The sequence below is a fragment of the Schistocerca cancellata genome, chromosome 11 (genome assembly GCF_023864275.1).
Source record: "Schistocerca cancellata isolate TAMUIC-IGC-003103 chromosome 11, iqSchCanc2.1, whole genome shotgun sequence".
In the NCBI taxonomy this organism is placed as follows: Eukaryota; Metazoa; Arthropoda; class Insecta; order Orthoptera; family Acrididae; genus Schistocerca; species Schistocerca cancellata.
Window position 1 is genome coordinate 38390810 of NC_064636.1, and position 25118 is coordinate 38415927.

Here is a 25118-nt window from a genome sequence, read left to right on the forward strand (position 1 = left end):
TTTCGCATCTTGTACATGGCGTGGGACTGCCATTATCAGTGTTTGTATCTCACATGTCTGGAGTCAGGTTGAAAGGACAGATGGAACACAGAGGTGCTAAAAATCTCTTTGTGTTATTCTGTATCTACATCTATACCATACTCCGCAAGCCACCTAATGGTGCGTGGCGGAGGATACTTCCGGTACCAGTTTCTGATCTCTCGAATCCTGTTCCACTCGCGAATAGTGCGTGGGAAGAATGATTGTCGGTCAGCCTCTGTATTGGCTCTAACTTCTCGAATTTTCTCCTTATGGTCAGTATGCGAGATGTATGTGGGAGGGAAGTAATATGTTGTCTGCTCGTCCTGAAAAGTGCTGTCCCGAAATGTCAATAGTAAATCTCTCGGTGATGCACAACGCCTCTCTTGTAACGTCTGCCAGTGGAGATTGTTTAGCATCTCTGTAACGCTCTTGGTTCAAATGGCTCTGAGCACTATGGGACTTAACTTCGAAGGTCATCACTCCCCAGAACTTAGAACTACTTAAACCTAACTAACCTAAGGACATCACACACATCCATGCCCGTGGCAGGATTCGAACCTACGACCGTAGCGGCCGCGCGGTGCCAAACTGTAGCGCCTTTAACCGCTTGGCCACCACGGCCGGCCTCTGTAACGCTCTCTCGCCAGCTAAACGACCCCGTGACGAAATGCGCCGCTCTTCGTTGGATCTTCTATCAGTCCTATCTGATAGGGTTTCCACATAGATGAAAAATACTCAAGAATCAGTCTAACAAGCGGCTTGTAAGCCATTTCTTTCGTGGATGAGTTTCATTTCCCTAAGATTCTTCCGATGAATCTGAGTCTGGCGTCTGATTTTCCCACTATATTTTCTATATGGTCATTCAACTTAAGGACGCTCTGGATAGTTACAGGCAGATATTTTACGGTAGACGCGTTCTCCAGCTGTTTGTAATCAACAGTGTAGCTGTATAGTAGTGGATTTCTCTTCCTATGTATGCGCAATATGTTACATTTATTTACGTTCAGGGTCAACTGCCAGAACCTGCAACATTCATCATTTCTCTGCAGGTCGTTCTGCAAATTCTTACTATCTTCTGGCGTTGCTACTTTGGTATAAACAACTGCACCATCTGCGAATAGCCTTAAAGAGCATCGGACACTTTCTACTAGATCATTTACATTTACTGTAAACAGTGTCGGTCCTATCACGTTTCCCTGTGGCACTCCAGATATTAGCTTTACATTTGTCGATTTAGTTCTGTTAAGAGGGACGTGTTGAGTTCTATCTGCAAGAAAGTCTTGAATCCAATCACAGGTCTGCTCTGGTACTCCGTTAGCTTGTATTTTTTTCATTAAATGGCAATGTGGGACGGTGTCAAATGCCTTACTGAAATCAAACAACACGGCATCTGGTGCCTAGCACAAAATAAATTTCACCTAGAAAGGAATAGGAAGTAAACATAGGAGAGAATAATGTACACTGAGATAAGTCTTGGCATAGCGCCATGTGTAGGTACAGCTGGCAGCAGTATCACGCACACAACGTACAGAAGGGTAGTTCACTGGCAGAGCTGTCGCTTGTACTCGGGTAGGACATGTGGAAAGGTTTCTGATGTGATTATGAGTGCGCGACTGGAAATAACAGACTTGGAACACCGAGAGGTAGTTTGAGTTAGATGCGTGGGGCACTCCGTTATGGATACCACAATTAGGACATTACCACTCATCGCAGACAATGCAGTGGCTGACGCGCTTCACGTAACGAATGAGAGCGATAGTGTTTGCGTAGAGTTGTCAATGCTAATGGACAATAAATGCTGTGTCATATAATGGGGTACACACGAGGAACGTATTCGTTTGTAGAGTGATTAAAATTTTGCGGTAATGGGGTATGGCAGCAGATGTCCGACTCGAGTGCCTTTAATAACAACACGACATTGCCTACAGTATCTCTCGTGGGCTCGTGACAGCATCGGTTGGACTCTAGAAACCTGGAGACCGTGGCCTGTTCAGATGGGTCCTGATTTCAGTTAGTGAGTTCTGATGGTAGGGTTCGAGTGTGGCGCGGTCCCCACGAAACTATGGACCCAGATTGTCTGCAAGACACTGTGCAAGCTGGTGGTGGCTCCAAAATGCTGTGGGATGTGCCTACATGGAGTGGACTGGGTCGTCTGGTCCAACCTGAACCTACAATTGACTGGCAGTAGTTATGTTCAGCTACTTGCGACCATTTGTAACCATTCAACCATTTCGTGTTCCCAAACAACAATGTCATATCACCATTTCACAATTGGTTTGAAGACCATTCTGGACAGTTCGAGCATTTTATTTAGTGAACCCAATCCGCTGACATGAATCCTATCGAAAATTTACTGCACATAATCGAGATGTCGCTTTGTGCACAATATCCTGAATCGGCAACACTTTCGCAATTATGGACAGCTGCAGGCAGCATGGCTCAGTGTTTCAGCAGGGGACTTCTGACGACTTGCTGAGTCGGTGCCACGTCGAGTTGGTACACTACGCTGGGCAAAGAGAGCTCTGACGTGGTATTAGGGAATATCCCATGACTTTCGTCACTTCAGTGTGGTATCACTGATTCGATGTTTTGAGAGGGTGGCAGAATGTGCGACCTCACTTTCTGCCCCTACTGATGGCCCAAAAAATGGTCAGTGACATCTGTATTCCGTTAGAAAACAAGTGTAATGGTGCCAATTCTGTCTTGGGATTGGATGGGAAAAACATGAAACGGCACATGTGCCAGGAATAACGTGCTACAGTGACTGTACGACAAAGAGGCTGGTGCTTACGTAAATGGTGCCGCTGGGCGAGGCGGATCTCACAACAGAAAATAGAAGTGACCTCTTAGTCTGCGCGCAACAGAAGCTGCTTGAAAACGCGCCATCACGCCCATGTCGACCAGACTGATGTCAGCCAAGACGTCATTTCCATCTCACCGCTAGCTACTCGCTTTTCAAACAAACAAACTGAGACCCAGTTTATACACAATGTCATCAAAAGTATCCTGACACCCGCAAAAACATACTTTTTTCATATTAGCTGTATTGTGCTGCCACCTACTGCCAGGTACTGCATATCAGCGACCTCAGCCGTCATTAGACATCGTGAGAGAACAGAATGGGGTGCTCAGCGGAAATCATGGACTTCGACGTGGTCAGGTGATTGGATGTCACTTGTATCATACATCTATACGCGAGATTTCCACACTCCTAAGCATCCGTAGGTCCACTGTTTCCCATGTGGTAGTGAAGTGGAAACGTGAAGAGATACATACACCAGAAAAGCGTACAGGCCGACCTCGTGTTTTGACTGATAGAGACTGCCGACTGCTGAAGAACGTTGTAATGTGTAATAGGCAAACATCTATCCAGTCCATCACACAGAAATTCCAAACTGCATCAGGATCCACTGCAAGTACTGTGACAGTTAGGTGGGAGGTGAGAAAACTTTGATTTCATGGTCGAGCATCTGCTCATAAGCCAGACATCACGCCAGTAAATGCCAAACGACGCCTCGCTTGGTGTAAGGAGCGTAAACACTGGGCGATAGAACAGTGGAAATACGTTGCGTGGAGTGACGAATCACGGTACACGATGTGGTGATCCGATGGAAGGATGTGGGTATGGCTAATGCCGGGTGAACGTCATCTGCAAGCGTGTGTAGTGCCAACAGGAAAATTCGGAGGCGGTTTGTTGGTGTGGTCGTGTTTTTCATGGAGGAGACTTTCTCCCCTTATTGTTTTGCGTGGCACTATCGCAGCACAGGCCTACATTGAAGTTTTAAGCACCTTCTTGCTTCCCACTCTTGAAGAGCAATTTGGCAATGGCGATAGCATCTATCAACATGATCGAGCAACTGTTCATAGTGCACAGCCTGTGGCAGAGTGGTTACTCGACAATAACATCATTGTAATGGACTGACCTGCTCAGAGTCCTGACCTGAATCCTATCGAACACCTTTGGGATGTTTTGGAACGCCTACTTCGTGCCATTGCTCACTGACTGACATCGATACCTCTCCTCAGTGCAGCACTCAGAATGGGTTTTCATTCCCCAAGAAATCTTCCAGCACCTGATTGAACCTGTCATCAAGTCTAAAGGTAGGCCAACACTGTACTGAATTCCAGCATTACCGATGGAGGGCGCCACGAACTTGTAAGTCATTTTCAGCCATGTGTCCGATTACTTTTGATTACATAGTGTATATCCTACAATATTAAAAATGATTTTTGTGTAATGAAGTAGATACGTAACACCTAATGCTTAATTTTAATGAGCTGCCATTTGTCTCAAGTAGTTCAGCTTCCACGAGTTCCTGAGTGAGTGCTATTCGGCTGTTGTCAAGAAATAGGTGCCCACTGTAAGTATTTTTCAAATATTCAAATGTTTGTGAATTCCTAAGGGACCAAACTGCTGATATCATCTGTCCCTAGACTTACACACAACTTATGCTAACTTATGCCAAGAACAATACATACATCCATGCCCGAGGGAGAACTCGCCGAACTTCTGGAGGGAGACGCCATGCATTCCGTGACTTAGCGCCTCAAACCGCGCGGCTGCTTCGTGCGGCAAATATTTTTCTCCACGAGAAACTGGACATGTAGCCGATAAACAGGATCTCTTCATATCTTGACTTGGATTACAAGTGGTGTTTAACGTATAAGAAATTATAGATAGTATACTTTTAAAAGTAAAAGTCGCACTAGAAGATGGCGGCAGATGTAGTTGTGCATTTCCGCCGAGTCGTTTAATGCGCAGAAACATACTGTAATATCAAAAAGCTGTGGGCTGCAGAATTTCTACGAACTGCATTTAGTCATTTTCTTCGTCGCGGGCGAAAGTTCTCCACGTCGCGCCTTATTCGTCATGTACACTATGTGATTAAAGCATCCGGACACCAGGCTGAAAATGACTTAAAAGTTCAAGGCATCCTCCATCGGTAATGCTGGCATTCAATACGGTGATGACCCACCCTTAGCCTTGATGACAGCTTCCACTCTGGCAGGCATACGTTCAATCCAGTGTGGGAAGGTTTCTTGGGGAATGACAGCCCATTCTTCACGGAGTGCTCCACTGAGGAGAGGTTCGAAAACATCCCAAAGATGTTCTATAGGATTCAGGTCAGGACTCTGTGCAGGCTATTCCACTATAGGGATGTTATTGTGTGTAACCACTCCGCCACAGGCCGTGCATTATGAACAAGTGCTCGATCGTGTTGACAGATGCAATTGCCATCCCCAAATTGCTCCTCAACAGAGGGAAGCAAGAATTTGCTGAAAACATCAATCTAGGCCTGTGCTGGGATAGTGCCCCGCAAAACGACAAAGGGTGCATGCCCCCTCGATGAAAAACACAACCACACCGTAACACCATCACCTCCGAATTTTACTGTTGGCACTACACACGCTGGCAGATGACATTCACCGGGCTTTCGCCATACTCACACCCTTCCATCGGATCACCACATTGTATACCGTGATTTGTCACTCCACACAACGTTTTTCCACTGTTCAATCGTTCAGTGTTTACGCTCCTTATGCCAAGCGAGGCGTCGTTTGGCATTGGCTTATGAGCAGCCGCTCGACCATGAAATCCAAGTTTTCTCATATCCCACCTAACTTTCATAGTACTTGTAGTGGATCCTGATGCAGTTCGGAATTCCTGTGTGATGGTCTGGATAGGTGTCTGCCTATTAGACATTACAACGCTCTTCATCTGTCGGCAGTCTTTGTCAGTCAACAGAAGAGGTCAGCCTATACACTTTTGTGCTGTCCGTGTCCCTTGCCGTTTCCACTTCACTATCACATTGGAAATAGTGGACCTAGGGACGTTTAGGAGTGTGGAAGTCTCGCGTACAGACTTATGACACAAGTGGTATCCAACAGCCTGACCACGTACGAAGTCTTGAGCTCCGCAGAGCGCTCCATTCTGCACTCTCACGATGTCTAATGACTGCTGAGGTCGCTGATAAGTACCTGGCAGTAAGTCTCAGTACAATGCACCTAATGTGAAAAACGTATGTTTTTGGAGGTGTCCATATACTTTTGATCACTTAGTGTAAGTTGTGTAATTAAGACACATAGCTGTGAGCTAAACACATCGAATTAACCTATAATGATCAAAAGGATTGGTTTACTAAGTTTTACAGTATATTTATGAGAGGCAGTGAGGTGCCCAGAAGTTTCAATAGTGATTAAATCGAATCTCGAAACAGTGGATATGTGTTGTAATCAGATCGACTATTCTTTCAACAGAAATTCGATATTTTTTATACGTGTTAATTGGCAAGAATAGAAGTTAAACACAGTAAGAAATGGAAGCTGACATGTTTATGAAGTTATACAGTAGTGACTGCTGGTAATTTTTCTCTTGCTAATGAAATCACAGTCAGTGTCAAAGAAGTCTGGTACATAACTCGAACTTCCTCTTGACACACCATAAAAATTTCATTTCGTGTAGTTCACAGAAATATGAGCTTAGGACAATGATAAATCCAAGCTCTGACTGTTCTGAACATAGACTGTGACTACAGGTAAACTTTCATTTGCTACTGAATACATAAAATCAGACCTGACCTGACGATGTCAAATGGGCAACAACTCAGTCGGAAAAAACCTTTAAGATAGTGTTAAATCTCAAGTAGCGTTTACTCTAAATTGATGCAGTGTCTATAATGCAGTTTCTACCAATTTCAAAAAGATAAAGAGTTTTCAGGATATTGTGCTCACAACTTCAATTTTAAACTAAAGTAATTCATTGAAAAGTGTCCTCCAGTTGTGTGTTTTGAACTGAAGGGTGGAGTGAGAACTAATTTCTGTTTGGACTGGTTCCAAATAGTACAGTGATTCGATCGAACTTTGACTGAGCTAATCTCTCAAGTTTCATAATTAAAGTAAATGCAGGACAGTGTCTTTAGGACAGTGTTTAATCCAAAGGAGTGAGTGTATTCTGTTTAACACTGTGACCAGGAGAAATGTCTTTAATTTTTTTTATTTTACACATTTACTTCCGTAGTACCAAATTGAGGACCCAGTCTCCAAGGTCAAGGAACGAGTCAGTGCATGAAACAACAACATAAAAGTGATAGCAGACAAAATAAAGTGTTTATGAACAAAAAAAAGACAAGTCAAAAATTCATGTAAACGCAATCAATAACACAGGAATCAGCTTAATTTTTCAGGGACTTCTCGACAGAATAGAAGGAGTGACACATGAGAAAACCCTTCAGTTTCGATTTGAAAGCTCGTGGATTATTGCTAAGATTTTTGAATTCTTGTAGTAGCTCATTGAAAATGGATGCAGCAGTATACTACACTCTTTCTGCAAAATGAGTTAAGGAATTGCGATCCAATTGCAGATTGGATTTCTGCCTTGTATTAACTGAGTGAAAACTGCAAATTCTTGGGAATAAGGTGATATTGTCGAAAAGAAACGACAGGAAAGTGTATGTATATTGAGAGGCCAATGTTAGAAAACCCAGACTAATGAACAAGGCTCGACAAGAGATTCGTCAACTTAGATTCACTTAAAACACACAATTAAGTGGCATGGTACTTAAATGGAACTTTGGACGATTTTGGAGCGAGTGAGATGTGTTAGTTAAATATTTTACCTTCTCCTTTCCTACTTTGTCAAAGACAGTACATCTTTGGTTAGAGTTCTAACGTTAAAAACTGACATTGACTGATGTTCAAGATATTCAGCTCCACAGAAAGTGGAAGTGCGTCTCAGATCTACAGAGGATAATGACTGTGCACATCACTATAGTCACACTCTGCAGGCATCTTCGAAGTGTGGTGTATGCTCTCATCGTTCTCGTCTTCTTGAGTAGTACAGCTCGACACATCCTGCTGCAATCACAGCCATTATCGTCCTGTGGTGCAGCGTAGAGGTAAGTACATGAGGCTGAAGCTCTAACTGCAGCTACAAGCTTATGACTAGGCAGGAGCAAGCTAGTGGGTGTACAAGTAAGTGTGAGACTTCAGATGCTGACGAGGGGAACTCTGCTGGTGAATAACAAGGTACGTTATGAGAATATTACCAAATACACACATCAAAAAAAGTTTTCCATCACCCCAGTGCCCAGAACTCCTGAAGATAGACGTTGACTGTGGATATTGTATCACAGGCACAGTCCGTTTGACTGTTCAGAGATGTCACTAAACCCACCCAATGATGTAAACAACCATGCCTGAGCAGCGCCTATTAGACGGAGGGGGTCCGACAGCCTATCAGCTTCAATCATTCCACAAGGAAGGAGGTACAAGGCTAGTGCCTGTAGTTGAACCGTGCCTAATAAGGCAATACCGCGGTTCGATCACGCCTGTATTGTTACTTTGTGCCAGGAAGGGCTCTCAACAAGGTAAGTGTCCAGGCGGCTCGCAGTGAAACAAAGCGATATTGTTCGGACATGGAGGAGATACAGAGAGACAGCAACTGTCGATGAGATGCTTCACTCAGCCCGCCCGAGGGCTATACTCCAGTGGATGACCTCTGCCTACGGATTATGGCTCGGAAGAACCCTGACAGTAACGCCACCATGTTGAATAATGCTTTTCCTGCAGCCTCAGAACATCATGTTACGACTCAAACTGAGCTCATAGGCTCCATGGCGAGGTCCATCCTTGCAACCACAACACCATGTAGTGCGGTACAGATGGGCCCAACAACATGCCGAATGGACCGCTCAGGATTGGCATCACGTTCTCTTCACTGATGAGTGCTGCATATGCCTTCAACCAGACAAACGTCGGAGACGTGTTTGGAGGCAACCCGGCCAGGCTGAACGCGTTAGACGCACTGTCCAGCGAGTACAGCAAGGTGAGGTTCCCTTCTGTTCTTGGGTGGCATTATGTGGGGCCGACGTATGCCGCTGGTGGTCATGGAAGGCCCCGTAGTGGCTGTATGATACGCAAATGCCGTCCTTGGTCTAATAGTGCAACCACATTGACAGAGTATTGGCGATGCCGCATTCGTCTTTGTGGACGACAGCTCGCGCCACCATCGTTAACATCTTGTGAATGGCTTCCTTCACGATAACGACATCGTTCGACTAGAGAGGCCAGCATGTTCTCCAGACGTGAACCCTGTCGAACATACCTGGGATGTATTGAAAAGGACTGTTTATGGACGACGTGACCCACTAACCACTCTGAGGGATCTACGCCGAATCGCTGTTGAGGAGGCGGACAATCTGGACCAACAGTGCCTTGATGAACTTATGGATAGTATGTCAAGTCGAATACAGGCATACATCAATGCAAGAGGACGTGCTACTGAGTGTTAAGAGGTACCGGTGTGTACAGCAGTCTGGACCAACACCTCTGAGGGTCTCGCTGTATGGTGGTACAGCATGCAATGTGTGGTTTTCATGAGCAATAAAAAGGGCTGAAATGATGTTTATGTTGACACCTATTCCAATTTACTGCACAGGTTCCGGAACTCTCGGGACCAAGGTGATGCAAAACTTTTTTTGATGTGTGTACAACAAAACAATATTTGTTTTTCTAACTTAACTTATGCCGCCGTAAGCTGTACTATGGATGTGGAAAAAGAGCACATATACTGATGGAACTCACTGCAGAATAGAGGCGGTGCCGTCATTATATCGGAGTGTGGAGTGCAGAGTCGTGGGTGGTGCAGCTGTGACCGAAGTCCAGCCACGGTCGCTGTGGTTGCTGTGCGGCTCGGTGGCGGGGGTGGTCCTGCCGTCTGCAGTGACTGGCGGTCTGCACACACAGAGACACTAGTTGGGAAAGAATTTCGGCTGGAGGCCAGAGGAAAGCTTACCACAGACAGTAGTGCTGAGGAATTGTGCGCGCACACACACACACACACACACACACACACAAATACTGGGATACACGTTGCCGACAAAAACAGTGGTTCAGCTAAGATAGATGACTTACCATTGGTCTAATCAGTTTACGCTATGCTTCTCCAGAGTTCCCAACAGCAATAGCCTGGCATCTGAATCAACCGCGTGCACCGAAATAAAGCAGAGATGAAAGGTACATACAAGAGTCGATAGTTATGCTGGACTGATGTGACAGCGACTGGTTGGCAGATTTTGAATACATAACAATAATTACGAGAAATTTTAAAGGCAACAACCCTTTGTGCGCTACATATGGTTCAATGATCACAGACAATGTTTGTGCCTGGGTGTCAGGCAGTGGTCTGTAGGACAAAGAGAACAGTAAACAGGGAGTCTAAAGAGCTCTTTGTGTTATTCAATTCGAGCTGTCTACAAAAAGAAGACATGAAAATAAACCAAACATAGGAAGATATGCAAAAATATAATTGAAAACGATAAATTAAACCAGTGATATGATATGAGAAGCCGTTAACATGTGCGATGTCACTTCCTGGGGCTATTAAAAACTAAACTCCTCCTGAACAGGCCATGAAGGCCCAATGGTACCGACCGACCACCGTGTCAGTCTCAGCCCGTAGGCGTCACTGGATGCGGATATGGAGGGGCATGTGGGCAGCACACCACTCTCCCGGTCGTATGACGTTCTGAGACGGGAGCCGCTACTTCTCAGTTAAGTAGCTCCTCAGTTTGCCTCACAAGGCCTGAGTGTACCCCACTTGCCAACAGCACTCGGTAGACCAGATACTCACCCATACAAGTGCTAATCCAGCCTGACAGCACAACTTCGGTGATCTGACGGGAACCAGTGTTACCAAAGCAGCAAGGCCGTTGGCTCATGGGGCTATTAGTGACACTAAAAACCATAACCGACGCCTGTGTGTCGTGACAATGCACAGGGACTGATGCCAATTGAAACACACCCGCCGTTAGAATACACAAGTGTCAGGTACCTGTACTATCCTGGGACCAGCATAGTGACACTGTCAGACAACACGCGCCCTGGATAAGCTGTTGCGCTTTCGACACGGGACAAACAGAGTGGCTGTTGCATGGTTTTTGCCAGTAGGAGAAGCAGATGATGTGACACAGAAAGGAAGGTCATCTATATCCATGTGCTGTGGGATCTTCTTGAAAGTACGTCTCAGTTCTTGTACCAAACCGAGTGACGCCATTCCACTGCTCATTACTTGACTTACAACACAACTGAGAACCACTTTATGTATCCTTAAATACAAAATAAGTAGGTACATAACAACCAACAATTAATTTTATTCAGGTACTGGAGGTGTCAAATTTTTAAATTTCCATGAGTTCTCCACAATGACTACTTCCACCGCCATTGTCAAGTAAAAGAGGTGCCTGCTGTAACATCTTTTTTATATTGCTGTCTTAGTACCCCAAGGAAAAGTGTGTAGGCAGCAGATGGTCACTGTCTCTTGAAAGCAAGATTGGTTTCGAAATTTTTCATAATCTAAAAGAACAGAGGTGATATTATTCTTCTAAACGTAAACATAAAAGAAATTATCCAGCTATGAAATCTTTAAAGGTAGTATGGACATGTGGTGAATCGAGAAAGATATATGGACAATTGAAGGTATGACATTCAGCCGCCAAAATAAACGTAAATCAACCCATTAATGTGAACTGTTCTACTAAATGAATTTAATTTTTTTGTCTATGATGCATTATATTTCAGGCTAAAATGTATAAAAAAGAAATTAATTTATTACAAACGATATATATGTACAGTTAAAATTACTCTTCTTTTAGAAATATTTGAAATTACGAAATATCTGGCATATGTAAAATTCATATTATTAATTGCACAATCTAATGCTAATTATTAAATTTGTCTCTGACTCACTTATAAAAGATGATATAACTTGATGAAACTTCTTTTGTCAAGAAAGTTTGTATACTCTTTTGTTTTGTAAACTCTTTGGATTATACACTCCTGGAAATGGAAAAAAGAACACATTGACACCGGTGTGTCAGACCCACCATACTTGCTCCGGACACTGCGAGAGGGCTGTACAAGCAATGATCACACGCACGGCACAGCGGACACACCAGGAACCGCGGCGTTGGCCGTCGAATGGCGCTAGCTGCGCAGCATTTGTGCACCCCGCCGTTAGTGTCAGCCAGTTTGCCGTGGGATACGGAGCTCCATCGCAGTCTTTAACACTGGTAGCATGCCGCGACGGCGTGGACGTGAACCGTATGTGCAGTTGACGGACTTTGAGCGAGGGCGTATAGTGGGCATGCGGGAGGCCGGGTGGACGTACCGCCGAATTGCTCAACACGTGGGGCGTGAGGTCTCCACAGTACATCGATGTTGTCGCCAGTGGTCGGCGGAAGGTGCACGTGCCCGTCGACCTGGGACCGGACCGCAGCGACGCACGGATGCACGCCAAGACCGTAGGATCCTACGCAGTGCCGTAGGGGACCGCACCGCCACTTCCCAGCAAATTAGGGACACTGTTGCTCCTGGGGTATCGGCGAGAACCATTCGCAACCGTCTCCATGAAGCTGGGCTACGGTCCCGCACACCGTTAGGCCGTCTTCCGCTCACGCCCCAACATCGTGCAGCCCGCCTCCAGTGGTGTCGCGACAGGCGTGAATGGAGGGACGAATGGAGACGTGTCGTCTTCAGCGATGAGAGTCGCTTCTGCCTCGGTGCCAATGATGGTCGTATGCGTGTTTGGCGCCATGCAGGTGAGCGCCACAATCAGAACTGCATACGACCGAGGCACACAGGGCCAACACCCGGCATCACGGTGTGGGGAGCGATCTCCTACATTGGCCGTACACCACTGGTGATCGTCGAGGGGACACTGAATAGTGCACGGTACATCCAAACCGTCATCGAACCCATCCTCCTACCATTCCTAGACCGGCAAGGGAACTTGCTGTTCCAACAGGACAATGCACGTCCGCATGTATCCCGTGCCACCCAACGTGCTCTAGAAGGTGTAAGTCAACTACCCTGGCCAGCAAGATCTCCGAATCTGTCCCCCATTGAGCATGTTTGGGACTGGATGAAGCATCGTCTCACGCGGTCTGCACGTCCAGCACGAACGCTGGTCAAACTGAGGCGCCAGGTGGAAATGGCATGGCAAGCCGTTCCACAGGACTACATCCAGCATCTCTACGATCGTCTCCATGGGAGAATAGCAGCCTGCATTGCTGCGAAAGGTGGATACACACTGTACTAGTGCCGACATTGTGCATGCTCTGTTGCCTGTGTCTATGTGCCTGTGGTTCTGTCAGTGTGATCATGTGATGTATCTGACCCCAGGAATGTGTCAATAAAGTTTCCCCTCCCTGGGACAATGAATTCACGGTGTTCTTATTTCAATTTCCAGGAGTGTATATAGTTAATATCGCAGAATGTAAGGAATAGTGGGCGTGCCTCTGATGAAATCAGACATGTTTTAATTTTTGCACTAGCAATGTAATTATTGTTTTTATGGAAGTGGAAATTGTAAGGACAGTGTGACATATAACAATGGGAAAAGCAAAGAAAAAGTCATAGAAAGAGAAATTATTTCATTAGTTATCAGATCAACTGGAACCCACTAAGTTAAAAAACTTACAGCCTCAAGAATCAACCCCCAGACGTGACTGTAGCCAACAATGAGGAAATGAAATTACTAAAAAAGTTTTTTTTGGTATATCTTATGCCTCTCGAAGCTTTTGAAACTAATGAAGAAACTGGAAAATTTAATGAGGGAGGGTAAGATTACAATGGGAACGGTAAACTGGGACTATAGCCTTTCCTATTCATGTGCTCTACCAACAGCACATGTGCTCTACCTGAGCGCAACTTAGGATCCGCCCTCATAGCTTTACATCCTTCACTACCGCACTTTCCAAACTTCTCAAAAGTTCTGCTGCAAAACTTGCAGGAACAGCATTGCTGGAAGAAAGGAAACACACGGGCTGTGGCTAAGCCACTTCTCCACAATAACCTATCTACCAGGAGAACGATTCTACCAACTGTCGCAGGAAAACTTCTGTGTAGTTTGGAAGTTATCAGATGTACTAGTGGAAGTAAAACAATGATGCGCATCGAAAATTATGCTGGGGATCATCAGTTGGTAGAGCAGTTGCCTCCAAAAGGATAAGGTCCTTGGTACGAGTCCTGGTCGAGACACCATTTACACCTGCTGGGAAGATTTATATGAGTGTACACTCCGTCTGAAAATGAAAGATTCAATTTGCGAGCAAGTTTGCTGTTAACAGTCTTAACCTCAGCTTTATTGAAAAATCCATTAAAGTGATATTCCATTTTTGGTCCATAAGACTTGCTGGATGCCCCAATAAGTAATAATGTGAATGTGGAAAATGTGTACAAAGAACTTACCGCAGGAGACACACGGTGGCGTTACAAGGTGTGGCAGGGGGTGGAGAGCCGTGGACGGCGCAGCTGAGGCAGGAGCCCAGAGACAGTGGAATCGCTGGGGTGTCCCCACTGTCTCTAATGGCTTGACTGCCATGCAGAGAGACTGACTGGCAAAGTGTTTTCACGTGGAGGTCAGAGAGCAGATTATTACTTCTGATGGATTGTCCATACACAAATCATATAATACACAGTAACAAGGACAGTAGTGGGTCCACTGAGATGAATTAATTACCATTGACCTAATCAGTATTCAGTCTTCATGAGAACCCAATATTAGGAGCTTAGTACATCAATCAACACTTCGTACAGGAAACGAAAGACTCCAAAGTACATACAGGAGTGAACAGTTATGCTGGAGTTACGTGGCAAATATTGGGCATCACTCAGAATACCTATCGACAACAATGGTACAGAAATTGTAATCGGAAAGAGGGTGAAGTCTCTCCACAGTCACACTGGCATGACGCCCAGCACGAAAGGTCTACAGCCATCTCTGCATATTGGTCACTTGTCACTAAGTGAGGTCTCGCAGGATTTGGGTACTGCAATGTTTGTGTATGTCTGTTATGATTGATGCACTCGTCTAGAGATATGATGATGATGAAGTCCCATTCTCCTTCACAGAGCGTGGGGGACGCTGCAGGAGACCCACACCACTGTACTAGGCAAGGTCCTAGCGGAGGTAGTTTGCCATTGCCTTCCTCTGACTGTAATGGGGATGAATGATGGTGATGAAGACGACACAACAACACCCAGTCGACTCGAGGCAGGTGAAAATCCCTGATCCCTCCGGGAATCGAACCCGGGACCCCATGGTAGGGAAAAGAGAACACTACCATAAAAATGCAATACTGCTAAATTCAGTTTTTTTCCACGGCGTTTGGTTAGTGCCACCATAAGCAACACTGTGGATGTGGAAGATGTGCGTCTGTAGTGACAGAACTCACTGCAGAAGAGAGAGGGCATTGCCATCAGGTGGAGCGGCTGGGCATTGAGTGGTGGGTGGTGCGGCTGTGGCAGGGGTCCCGCCGTGGTCGCTGTGTGGCTCAGTGGCGGGGGTGGGAGTGGCCCCGCTGTCACTGTCTCCAACAGCTGGCGTGCTGCACAAAGAGATACTACTCAGGAGAGTGTCTTGTCATGGGGGCCAGAGGGCAGTTTCCTGCAGACAGCACTGATGGGAAATTGACAGCACACAAATAACAGTGGTCAACACATTGCCAACAGTGGTAGTAGTTCCAGTAAGATGCATAACTTACCATTGATCTAATCACCGTATCCACCACTTCTGCCGAGCTCCCCATACTGGTATATTACCATACCAAGCAACAGTTTGTACAGAAAGAGGCACATATGAGAGGTATCTAAACGGGCATACAAGGCAACAGCAGACTCTTACATGCTCCATAAATCATCGAACATTCATAGTCCACTTGCACCAGCATGCACCAAATGATAGGTAGGTGTGAGGGCAATAAACACTGTGTAAGTGTTGTAATGCTTAGAGCCGATATCTGTTCGATGTCCAAATGATATTTAAGATCTGGACACAGTATACTGCCTGTTATGATATGTCATAGTTCGCTACATGACCACAGTGTCATGTCGAGTAACCCCCTTTTCTATATGTTGAAGGAATACAATGATGCGAATTGGGTTCCCAATTAGAAGTTATGAAATATTGCCTCCTGTACTCTCACAGCATGGAGGTGGGGATCACAGTTACATCTTTGGCGGAAGGAGAAAAATGCTTCAGACAAAATGTTTGTAGATTTAGCTGTTGAATCGTGAAAATAAAAACCGAGGCTTCCGACTGAAGCTTTCTAAGTTGCTTTCCACCATCCACACATGGGGTGGGGTGACAGGTTTTGTGTGGTATCGTTGGATTTCTTCCTCTGAACAAACAAACTGGAATTACAACTTTTTTAAAAATCTTTATATATATAGAAAGAGAGAGAGATAGAAATAAATGAGAAGTAGATCAGGCAGGAATTCCAGTGTATCCAATACTGCATAAATATTTAAGCATATAAGAAAGACAAAGGAGATATGTGGGAATTATTAGGCACTACACTTGTAGGGAATACTTGTATTGTGATACTATATGCAACAAAGGACAGTTGTATCGATAGGTCCCCGTCCCATCAGTGTTGTCGTTGTTAGAGATGAATTAGTAACAGCAATATGTGGGATAGCGAAGGTCTCAGTAGATGGAACCACTGCAGAGTAGACTGGACAGAAATGAGTAACGCTGTAGAGATTTTCAAGCAAGATGGGTGGGCACAGATTTGACCTGCTCCTCCAAGAAGCAAGTACAGCGTGTTGACTGGTAATGTTCTCTCCTGTGCGTGCTATAGACTGGAGTGTTCCAAAGTACAGTACACATTTTGGGGATGAAAGGTCCTGCGTCATGTGCAGCTGACTGAGGCTGCCCTGTTGTTGTGAGGGCTAGTTTTTTTTTTTTTTGCCTTGTGGGGTGTTCACAGGATCTGCAAGGAGCAAGCAGCTGCAACCTGGTGCACATGTGCTCAGGTCACCTGCTATAATAGATGTACTCCACACATGCTCCAACTGAGAACAACACACATCTTCTTGGAGCCTAATTTACTTCTGAAAAGTTATTCCTAACGTCCACGTATTGCTTGGAGGAATAAACTAACGATGCTATGGAATTTGCAGGCATATTGCACACATGTACCTAGAAAGTGAAAAAGAAATACTAAACTGTACTACTGATGTGGGAATAGCGATTACTTCAACTGTCTGCTTTGTTACAACTAACTTTTCTACAGCACAGTAACATGATAGTCGGGAAATTGTAATACGTTTCTGGCCTTCTTGAACCTTAGTGCAGTGTTGTAAAGATTTCCCGGTGCAGACGCACATGCTTCTCATTTTTATGTTCCCAATTTACAGCATGTCAGCAGCAGCAGAGACAACAAGGCTACTTGCATGAACTAGTTAACAGTAGCCTAATGGGACACAAAATAGATGGCCATCGATCATACACGACAGACATGTATAAGGAAACTCAGTGACAAACAATGTAGGCTGGTAAATTTACGCACACACACACACACATATGGAAGTGGACAGCACAGAAGAGCAGCCTGTGCTTACCTGGTTTCCATTGGCGTCTCCAACAAGAGCAGGCGATAGACATCAGCCATGTGTTGAGGCTGGGAGCGCAGTGCATCACCCCAGCCCGGTGTGAAAATCACCTGGACCAAGTGAGCCCTTATGAATTTAATGGCCGCCTGCTTGAGGCTGTCAGAGGAGTGCCTGACCGCGAGAGCAGCCGTGGCCGCCGCTGTCTCGACGGACAGCTGTGCGACCAGCTGCAGCTCGCACTCCGCCTTCAGGGCCGACACGCCGTACTTATCAGCTGCAGCCAGCAGCTGTGCAGACATGCCGGGCAGCCGGGGGGCCTGGAGTGTATACAGGTAGGCCAGCAGCTGGCGCAGCACCGGGCCCTCCACGTCCTGGACTGCAACCTGACCGCTGCTGGCCTCCAGCGTACCGTGGCGGAACATGGCTTCGTACACGGGGCTCCTGGAAGCCAGGACGGCCCTGTGCGCTGCGAGACGCGTGTCGCCGGCCACCAGGGTCACCATGGCGCCCTTTCCAGCGTCCAGCAGGGCGCTCAGACCCACAGCTGGGGTCTCCTTACCCTCTGTTTCTGGTACCACTGCAGACTGTTCTGAAACACACAGTGTCACTAAGAACCTTGTGCCCCCATAGAACACTCTGCTTACTTACTTGAGCCCTATGCAGATCAGCATCAAGTAACTATTGCGAATATTTTACATTTTATGTGGGTCACAACAATATGCTTTCTCTCTCAAAATACTGAAATAGGTGAACAGCTGCAAATCTCAATGTACATTGAAGAGCGAAAGATGCAGGTATAGGCACGCACATTCAAATACAGAGATATAAACAGGCAGAATACAATGCTGTGGTCGGCAACGCCTGCCTAAGACAACAAGTGTCGGCCGCAGTTGTTAGACCGTTTACCAACTGAGTTTGAACGTGGTGCTATAGTCGGCGCACGAGCCATGGGACACAGCATATTTGAGGTAGCAAAGAAGTGGGGATTTTCCAGTACGACTATCTCGCGAGTGTACCACGAGTATCAGAAATCCGGTATAAACACCAAATCACTGACAACACTGCAGCTGGAAGAAGATCCTGCAAGAACAGAACCAATGACAACTCATGAGATCATTCAACGTGGCGGAAGTCCAACCCTTTAGTAAATTGCTACAGATTTCAATGCTGGGCCATGAAGAAGTGTCTGCGTGTGAACCATTCAACGAAACATTATCGATGTGGGCTTTTGGAGCCAAAAGCCCACACGTGTACCCTCGATGACTGCACAAAACAAAGCTTTATACCTCGCCTGGGCCCGCCAACCTTAACATTCTACTGTTGATGACTCGAAACAAGTTGCGTGGTCGGACGAGTCTCGTTTCAAACTGTATCGAGCCGATGGATGTGTGCCGGTATGGAGACAACCTCATCAATCTGTGTACCCTGCATATCAGCAGCGGACTGTTCAAGCTGGTGGAGGCTCTCTAGTCGTGTGGTTGTGTGCACTTGGAGAGATATCTGACCCCTGATATGTCTAGGTATGACTCTGACAGGTAACATGTACGTAATCATCCTGTCTGATCACCTGCATCCATTAATGTCCATTGTGCATTCTGACGGACTAGCGAAATTCCAGCAGGACAATGCGACACCCACATGTCCACAATTGCTACAGAGTGGCTCGAGGAACACTCTTCTGTGTTTGAACACTTCCGCTGGCGACCAAATTCCCCATACATGAACATTATTGAGCATATCTGGGATGCCTTGCAACGTGCTGTTGAGAAGAGATCGCCACTCCTTCGTATTCTTAGTGATTTATGTACAGCCCTGCAGGACTCATGGTGTCAGTTCCCTTCAGCACTACTTCAGCCATTAGTCGAGTCCATTCCACTTCGTGCTGCGGCACTTCTGCGTGCTTGCTCGGGCCCTACACGATGTTAGGCTTTCTGTGGCTCTTCAGTGTATGAAGGCCAATAACTGTATCTCTCACTGACTCATCAGCACCCAGCCCAATCCGCTAAGGATAGAAAGTTGAAATTTGGAGAGCATGTTGATCTTAAATTGTAGGCGTCGTTTAAGAGGCATTTTTCGGAATTCCACCCCTAAGGCGGTGAAATGGGGGATAAAGCGTTTTTTTGAAAATAGGTCATTGCAACTCATTAATGCCTTTCTAAATGAAATGTAATAAACAAAAACTGTGGTGCTTTAGATGTACCCGAAACACTCAGGTTCATGAAGAATCAGCATCTAGCGGCAGTGATATTAAATAACAGTTAATCTTCCATTTATTAGTAGAGCACTGATATGACGCGAATTCGCGATACTCGGCATTAAAGGGTTGTTGCAATTTTGAAGCTGGAACCACGAAAACTGGTATGTGGTTTTTCAGTCAGAAATAAATAATACTTCGAGAATTTTTGGAAATTGAGCCACTAAGGGGCTAAAACAGTGGGTGAAAGGTTATTTGAAAATAAATCATGTTGAAGAACTAATGAAACATTAAAAAAAATACATATGTGGAAATTGGTATTTGACTTTAAAAAAAAAAAAGTGTTTCAGTGTTTCTGGAAGTTCAAGGTCTAGGGGAGCGAGACACAGGATGAAAAGTTTAATTGAATTATTTCATTACGAAAGTATATTAAAAGCTAAATCTACGGAAATTTTTATTTGCCTTCTATGTCAGAAATACATACATTACGTGTTTCAGTTTGTTTGGAAACTGAACCCCTCAGGGGGTGAAATGGGGGATGGAAAATTTCAAGAAAATATTACATTAAAAACTGTAGAGTCAAGTCTATGAAAATGGTATTTCAATTCTCGATTAGATATAAATACATATGTATTACAGAATGAAAGTACCTATGCCAGTATCACAAGAACGTAAAACGCATGATTAACAAAAAAACTTGGACTTCAGCTACCAGAATAATCTTTTTGGCAGAAGTATGTTCAGAAAAGACCATGCTTCGGTGGCCTTAATCTGCGCGAAATGTTTAGAACGTGTAGAAATTTGTGAACAATATAAAAATTCGATTAAAGAAAGAAATATCTGTGCACACCATACAATCTGCGTGGGAGAAGCAGTGAGTGGTAATCTAGTCTTTAATTAAACCACTTAAACAATTTTCTATTGGTTTCAGCACATTTCGTCTGCAAAACAAGCCACAGATGTGGTGCAAATCTCATATCCTTAATTTCCTTCTACAGTTATTTGCCCAGGAGATCATTCACAAAGTTGCAGTTCTTTATTCAACGAGTTATCATCCTGATATTTCCATTTATTTGAAGAAACAACAATATTGTACTGCAGGAAACTGTATTGGTCTGCCCCTGACTGATACTCCTCTTTGTTGCCAGTTACACAGGGTCAACGGCGGGCCAATAGAGTGTCGGGTGCGTTTCTAGGAACCATTAACTTGGGGTAGCAGCATAATCAGATTGCAACCAGTTTTCAGCACTTCTTACACATGCCAATACTACAAAATGTGATCAAAAGTATACGGATACCCCCAAAAACATACGTTTTCATATTAGGTGCATTGAGCCACCACCTACTGCCAGGTACTGCATATCAGCGACCTCAATAGTCATTAGACATCGTGAGAGAGCAGAATGGGGCGCTCCGCAGAACTCACGGACTTTGAACGTGGTAAGGTTATTGAATATATTGGGTGTCATTTGTGTCTTGCGTCTGTACGCGAGATTTCCACACTCCTAAACATCCCTAGGTCCACTGTTTCTGATGTGATAGTGAAGTGGAAACGTAAAAGGACACATACAGAACGATTGCGTACAGGCTGATCTCGTCTGTTGACTGACAGAGACCGCCGACAGTTGAAAAGGGTCGTAATGTCTAATAGGCAGACATCTATCCAGCCCACAACACACGAATTCCAAACTGCATCAGGATCCACTGCAAGTACTGCGATAGTTCGGCAAGAGGTGAGAAAACTGGGATTTCGTGGTCGAGCGGCTGCTCGTAAGCCACACATCACGCCGGTAAATGCCAAACGACGCCACGCTTGGTGTAAGGAGCGTAAACATTGGACGATTGAACAGTGGAAGAACGTTGTGTGGAGTGACGAATCACGGTACACAATGTGGCGATCCGATGGCGGGGTGTGTGTATTTCGAATCCCCGGTGGACATCATCTGCCAGCGTGTGTAGTGCCAACAGTAAAATTCGGAGTCGGTGGTGTTATGGTGTGGTCGTGTTTTTCATGGAAGGGACTTATACCCATCGTCAGTTTGCGTGGCACTATCACACCACAGGCCTACATTGATATTTTAAGCATCTTCTTGCTTCCCACTGTTGAAGAGCAATTCGGGGATTGCAATTGCACCTTTCAACACGATCAAGCACCTGTTCATAATGCACGGCCTATGGCAAAGTGGTTACACGACAATAACATCCCTGTAATGGACTGGCTTGCACAGAGTCCTGACCTGAACCCTATAGAACACTTTCGGAATGTTTTGGAACGCCGTCTTTGTGCAAGGCCTTACCGCACATTGTAGATACCTCTGCACAGTGTAGCACTTCGTGAAGAATGGGCTGCCATTCCTTAAGAAATCTTCCAGCACCTGACTGAACGTATGCCTGCGAGAGAAGCAGTTGTCATCACGGCAAAGGGTGGGCCAACACCATACCGAATTCCAGCATTACCGGTGGAGGGCGGTACGAACTTGTAAGTCATTTGCAGCCAGGTGTCGGGATACTTTTGATCACACAGTGCACCTTTCCTTCCTGATATTATTTTGAGCTGATGTACGCTAAAACAGCGTTTCAGATGACATTAATAATTTGAAAGGTTAAGTTCTCAATTGCAAGATCTAATTTTCGTTCAAAAAATTACCAGTTCCTGTTCATAACCAGTGTCTAGAAAATCCTCTTTAGATGATAAGGGGATACTTCAAATGAGAAGTTAAATTACGTTTTACATATATGCAATGTCCTTCTGTCTACCAGCCCAAGACTTCGTTATATTCATTTTAAAATCAGAATTTGTAGTAGCTCCAAAAAAACACGAGCAACTAGGTACCCTAGGAATCGACAATATTCTGTCCTAACTTCTCTATGTGGCTGGAATGGATATCAAAGTCCTGTTATATGCTCTTAACTGTAGCGTACATGAACACGGAAAACTGCCAGCTGATTTTGAGAGAAGCCTTATAATGCCCATCCGCAAAATTAAGAATGTCTTAAAAAGCGAAAATTACAGAAAAGCTTCACCATCCAACTCCTTCGTCCTCGAACAGTTGACGCCACATTCTCAGAAAATCAATTTGGTTCCAAAATAAAATTTAAAATCACTTTAGAGAGCTGTACGAAAGAAATTTAAGAATGTACATAGCTTTTGCAGATATATAGTAGGTGTGTGATAATATGAAAGTAGGAATAAATTTGATAGCTTTGAAAGCATTATAAAAACGAGATAACACTTACTGGTCGGCATTGTACACAGGTAAAAACTTATATTCGCAAAGGAATCGAAGAAGAAAGTGGCGTGTCAGCAGCTACTTTTACTCCACACAAAGAGAAGACACCTAAACATGTGAGAGAACAGCTAGATATAGGTGTAGTGAAAGTGAACAACATCTCGAACCCATGATAAATAAAACAGGTAAAGTTACAGGGAGATACTATAACATTAAAGGATATAAGGGCCAAAATCATAGGTGAAGGCTTTTTGATAAAGCACGAGAAACCAGTGTTGCAGAGTATCTCTGTGACAAGCTACTCATATCTCGAAACGAGTCACCTTTTTCGAATCTATCTGCTAAGGATCCCATACAGCAAAAACTCCAGCACTGTTTTTAAACAGTCCCTTTGCATCTTGTGGCTGCTCCTCAATTTCTGCCCTGCCATCCCTGGAGATTCGTCTATGTTATGGTCCCAGCCTAAGTCGGACCTGAACGGAAGTCAGAGAGGGCTATTTCTGTGACCTTCTGCATCTCGCGGAGAAACAGGACGAGCTGAGTTAATGCGGCAGGAGTGCGTTTTGACCACTCAGCGGAAATGGGAGAATGTTGCCGTAACCCCGCCAACCGTGTACAATGTGTAATGTCAGCGCCAAGTGAATCTTTCCCCTGGAGCACGAGGTAGTAGAAAAGATAGTACGAGCAGTTACGGTGGGGTTTCTTATCGAGAAAATTAGAAATACTTAACATCATACAGGTACTCCACTCCACACATAGTCAGCTACCTGGGTAGCAGCTTCTAATGTACACCTGACCATTTTAGTGGGACCTTACAGTTCTCAAGCCAATGGTGCAAGTCCTGGAAACTGCAGCCAAGCGTTTCATAGAACTGGCTTCCTCTAGAGTCAGAACCAGGAGGCACCATCAGTTCTTCAGACACTGCTGCAGATTGTGAGCTTCGCCAGAACTCCATGAACAAGGCTTGTATTCTCTATCTTCTCTGCCAGATGCTGGAATGATCCAAGCACGATCTCGGAGCTGCAACGACAGGCATCTTTGTTCCAATGTGTGCCACAATCTGCAGCAGGTGCATCCTGTTCCCTCAGTAGCTGCCGGAATAGCCTCTACAGCATGTCAAATGCGGACATCGGGTGTGCAAAATGAGTGAAACTCGTGTTGCTCCCCAACCCTTGTTGCAATTTCTCTAAGTGTTACCATCATTCGCTATTCATTGGAATTGCCGACGATTTATAGACCACTAGCATTTTTGCGTTTGGCTAGTCCTCACACGGGACGCAGCATGTTTCCAAACATGTGAAGTGAGTCACTTGTTGGTCAGAGGTATGGGTAAAACACCATGAGCTCTCTCTGTTCGCTCTCTCTCCTTTTCATGGCGTCTACTCACTCAGTGTCAAGTGCATCAGTAATGATGAAAACTGTACATCCTGTAGAGGAGACAGAATACACACGAGGCGTATGCTTGCTGTCTCTGGTACACGACTGTGGAGAGCCCTCCAAACGCACCTATTCGCACAGTTTCTAATTGTTTGACCACAGTCAGGCTGAATTCCAGCTATGAACGAATGTCAGCTAACTCATCAGCATTCACCGTGGAGCTGCGTTGTGGTCGCTGCAACTTTTTATAGAATAACAAACAAATGTCACTAAAATGAGCTAGCGGATTGTCTTTTAATTTCTGGACCAGTTAAGCTAAAGGTATAACTAATTACAGTTGAGAACTAGTATCTATTAACACAGCAGAAAAATCAGGGATTAAAATATATTAATTTTTGATAAGGGTTTTTTGAAGTTACGGTAGCTAACAGACTCAAAAACAGCTATAATTTTCGATAACATGTGCTTCACTAAGCGATCAACCAAAGTCAATTTACTAAAAAAATATTTTTAGATGTAGCACTCGTAAATACCGAAAAATCTCCAAAATTTACGTTGCTTCACGTTGATATACGCTGAAATTTGGGATGAAGATGATACAAGTAATAAAATCGTATAAAGTACACGTGCTGATTACAACTGACATTACAGCAGGTAACAGATTTTGCGAGACAGTTATTAAATCACGGAAGTAGAGAACCACAACGAGATAGGTCAGCACCAAATGAAGGTATTAGACCTTGAAATGCCCTAAGAAATTATGCAAAAGAATATTTACCTGGGTTTTCGGATCTTAAGCGTAAAACATTGACTTCCAGATCGGGTCCTGTAAAAGAAATTCATACAAATCTCAATAGAAAAACTGAAAATATATTTTATTACTGACTATGAAATTGTTATTC

General features: G+C 44.8%; 1 protein-coding gene across 2 annotated transcripts in view; it reads right to left on the minus strand.

Annotated features, from left to right (window-relative positions):
- The window catches only part of LOC126108485 (ankyrin-3-like), a 512755-nt gene that overhangs the window by 482141 nt on the left and 5496 nt on the right, over window positions 1-25118 (minus strand). For both annotated transcript variants that reach the window (XM_049913741.1, XM_049913740.1), the window contains exons 3-5: window positions 24995-25042; window positions 17425-18004; window positions 9604-9753 (exon numbers count right to left, since the gene is read on the minus strand). In XM_049913741.1, the coding sequence (XP_049769698.1) occupies window positions 9604-9753; window positions 17425-18004; window positions 24995-25042 (778 nt within the window). The remainder of the gene's footprint in view (window positions 1-9603; window positions 9754-17424; window positions 18005-24994; window positions 25043-25118) is intronic.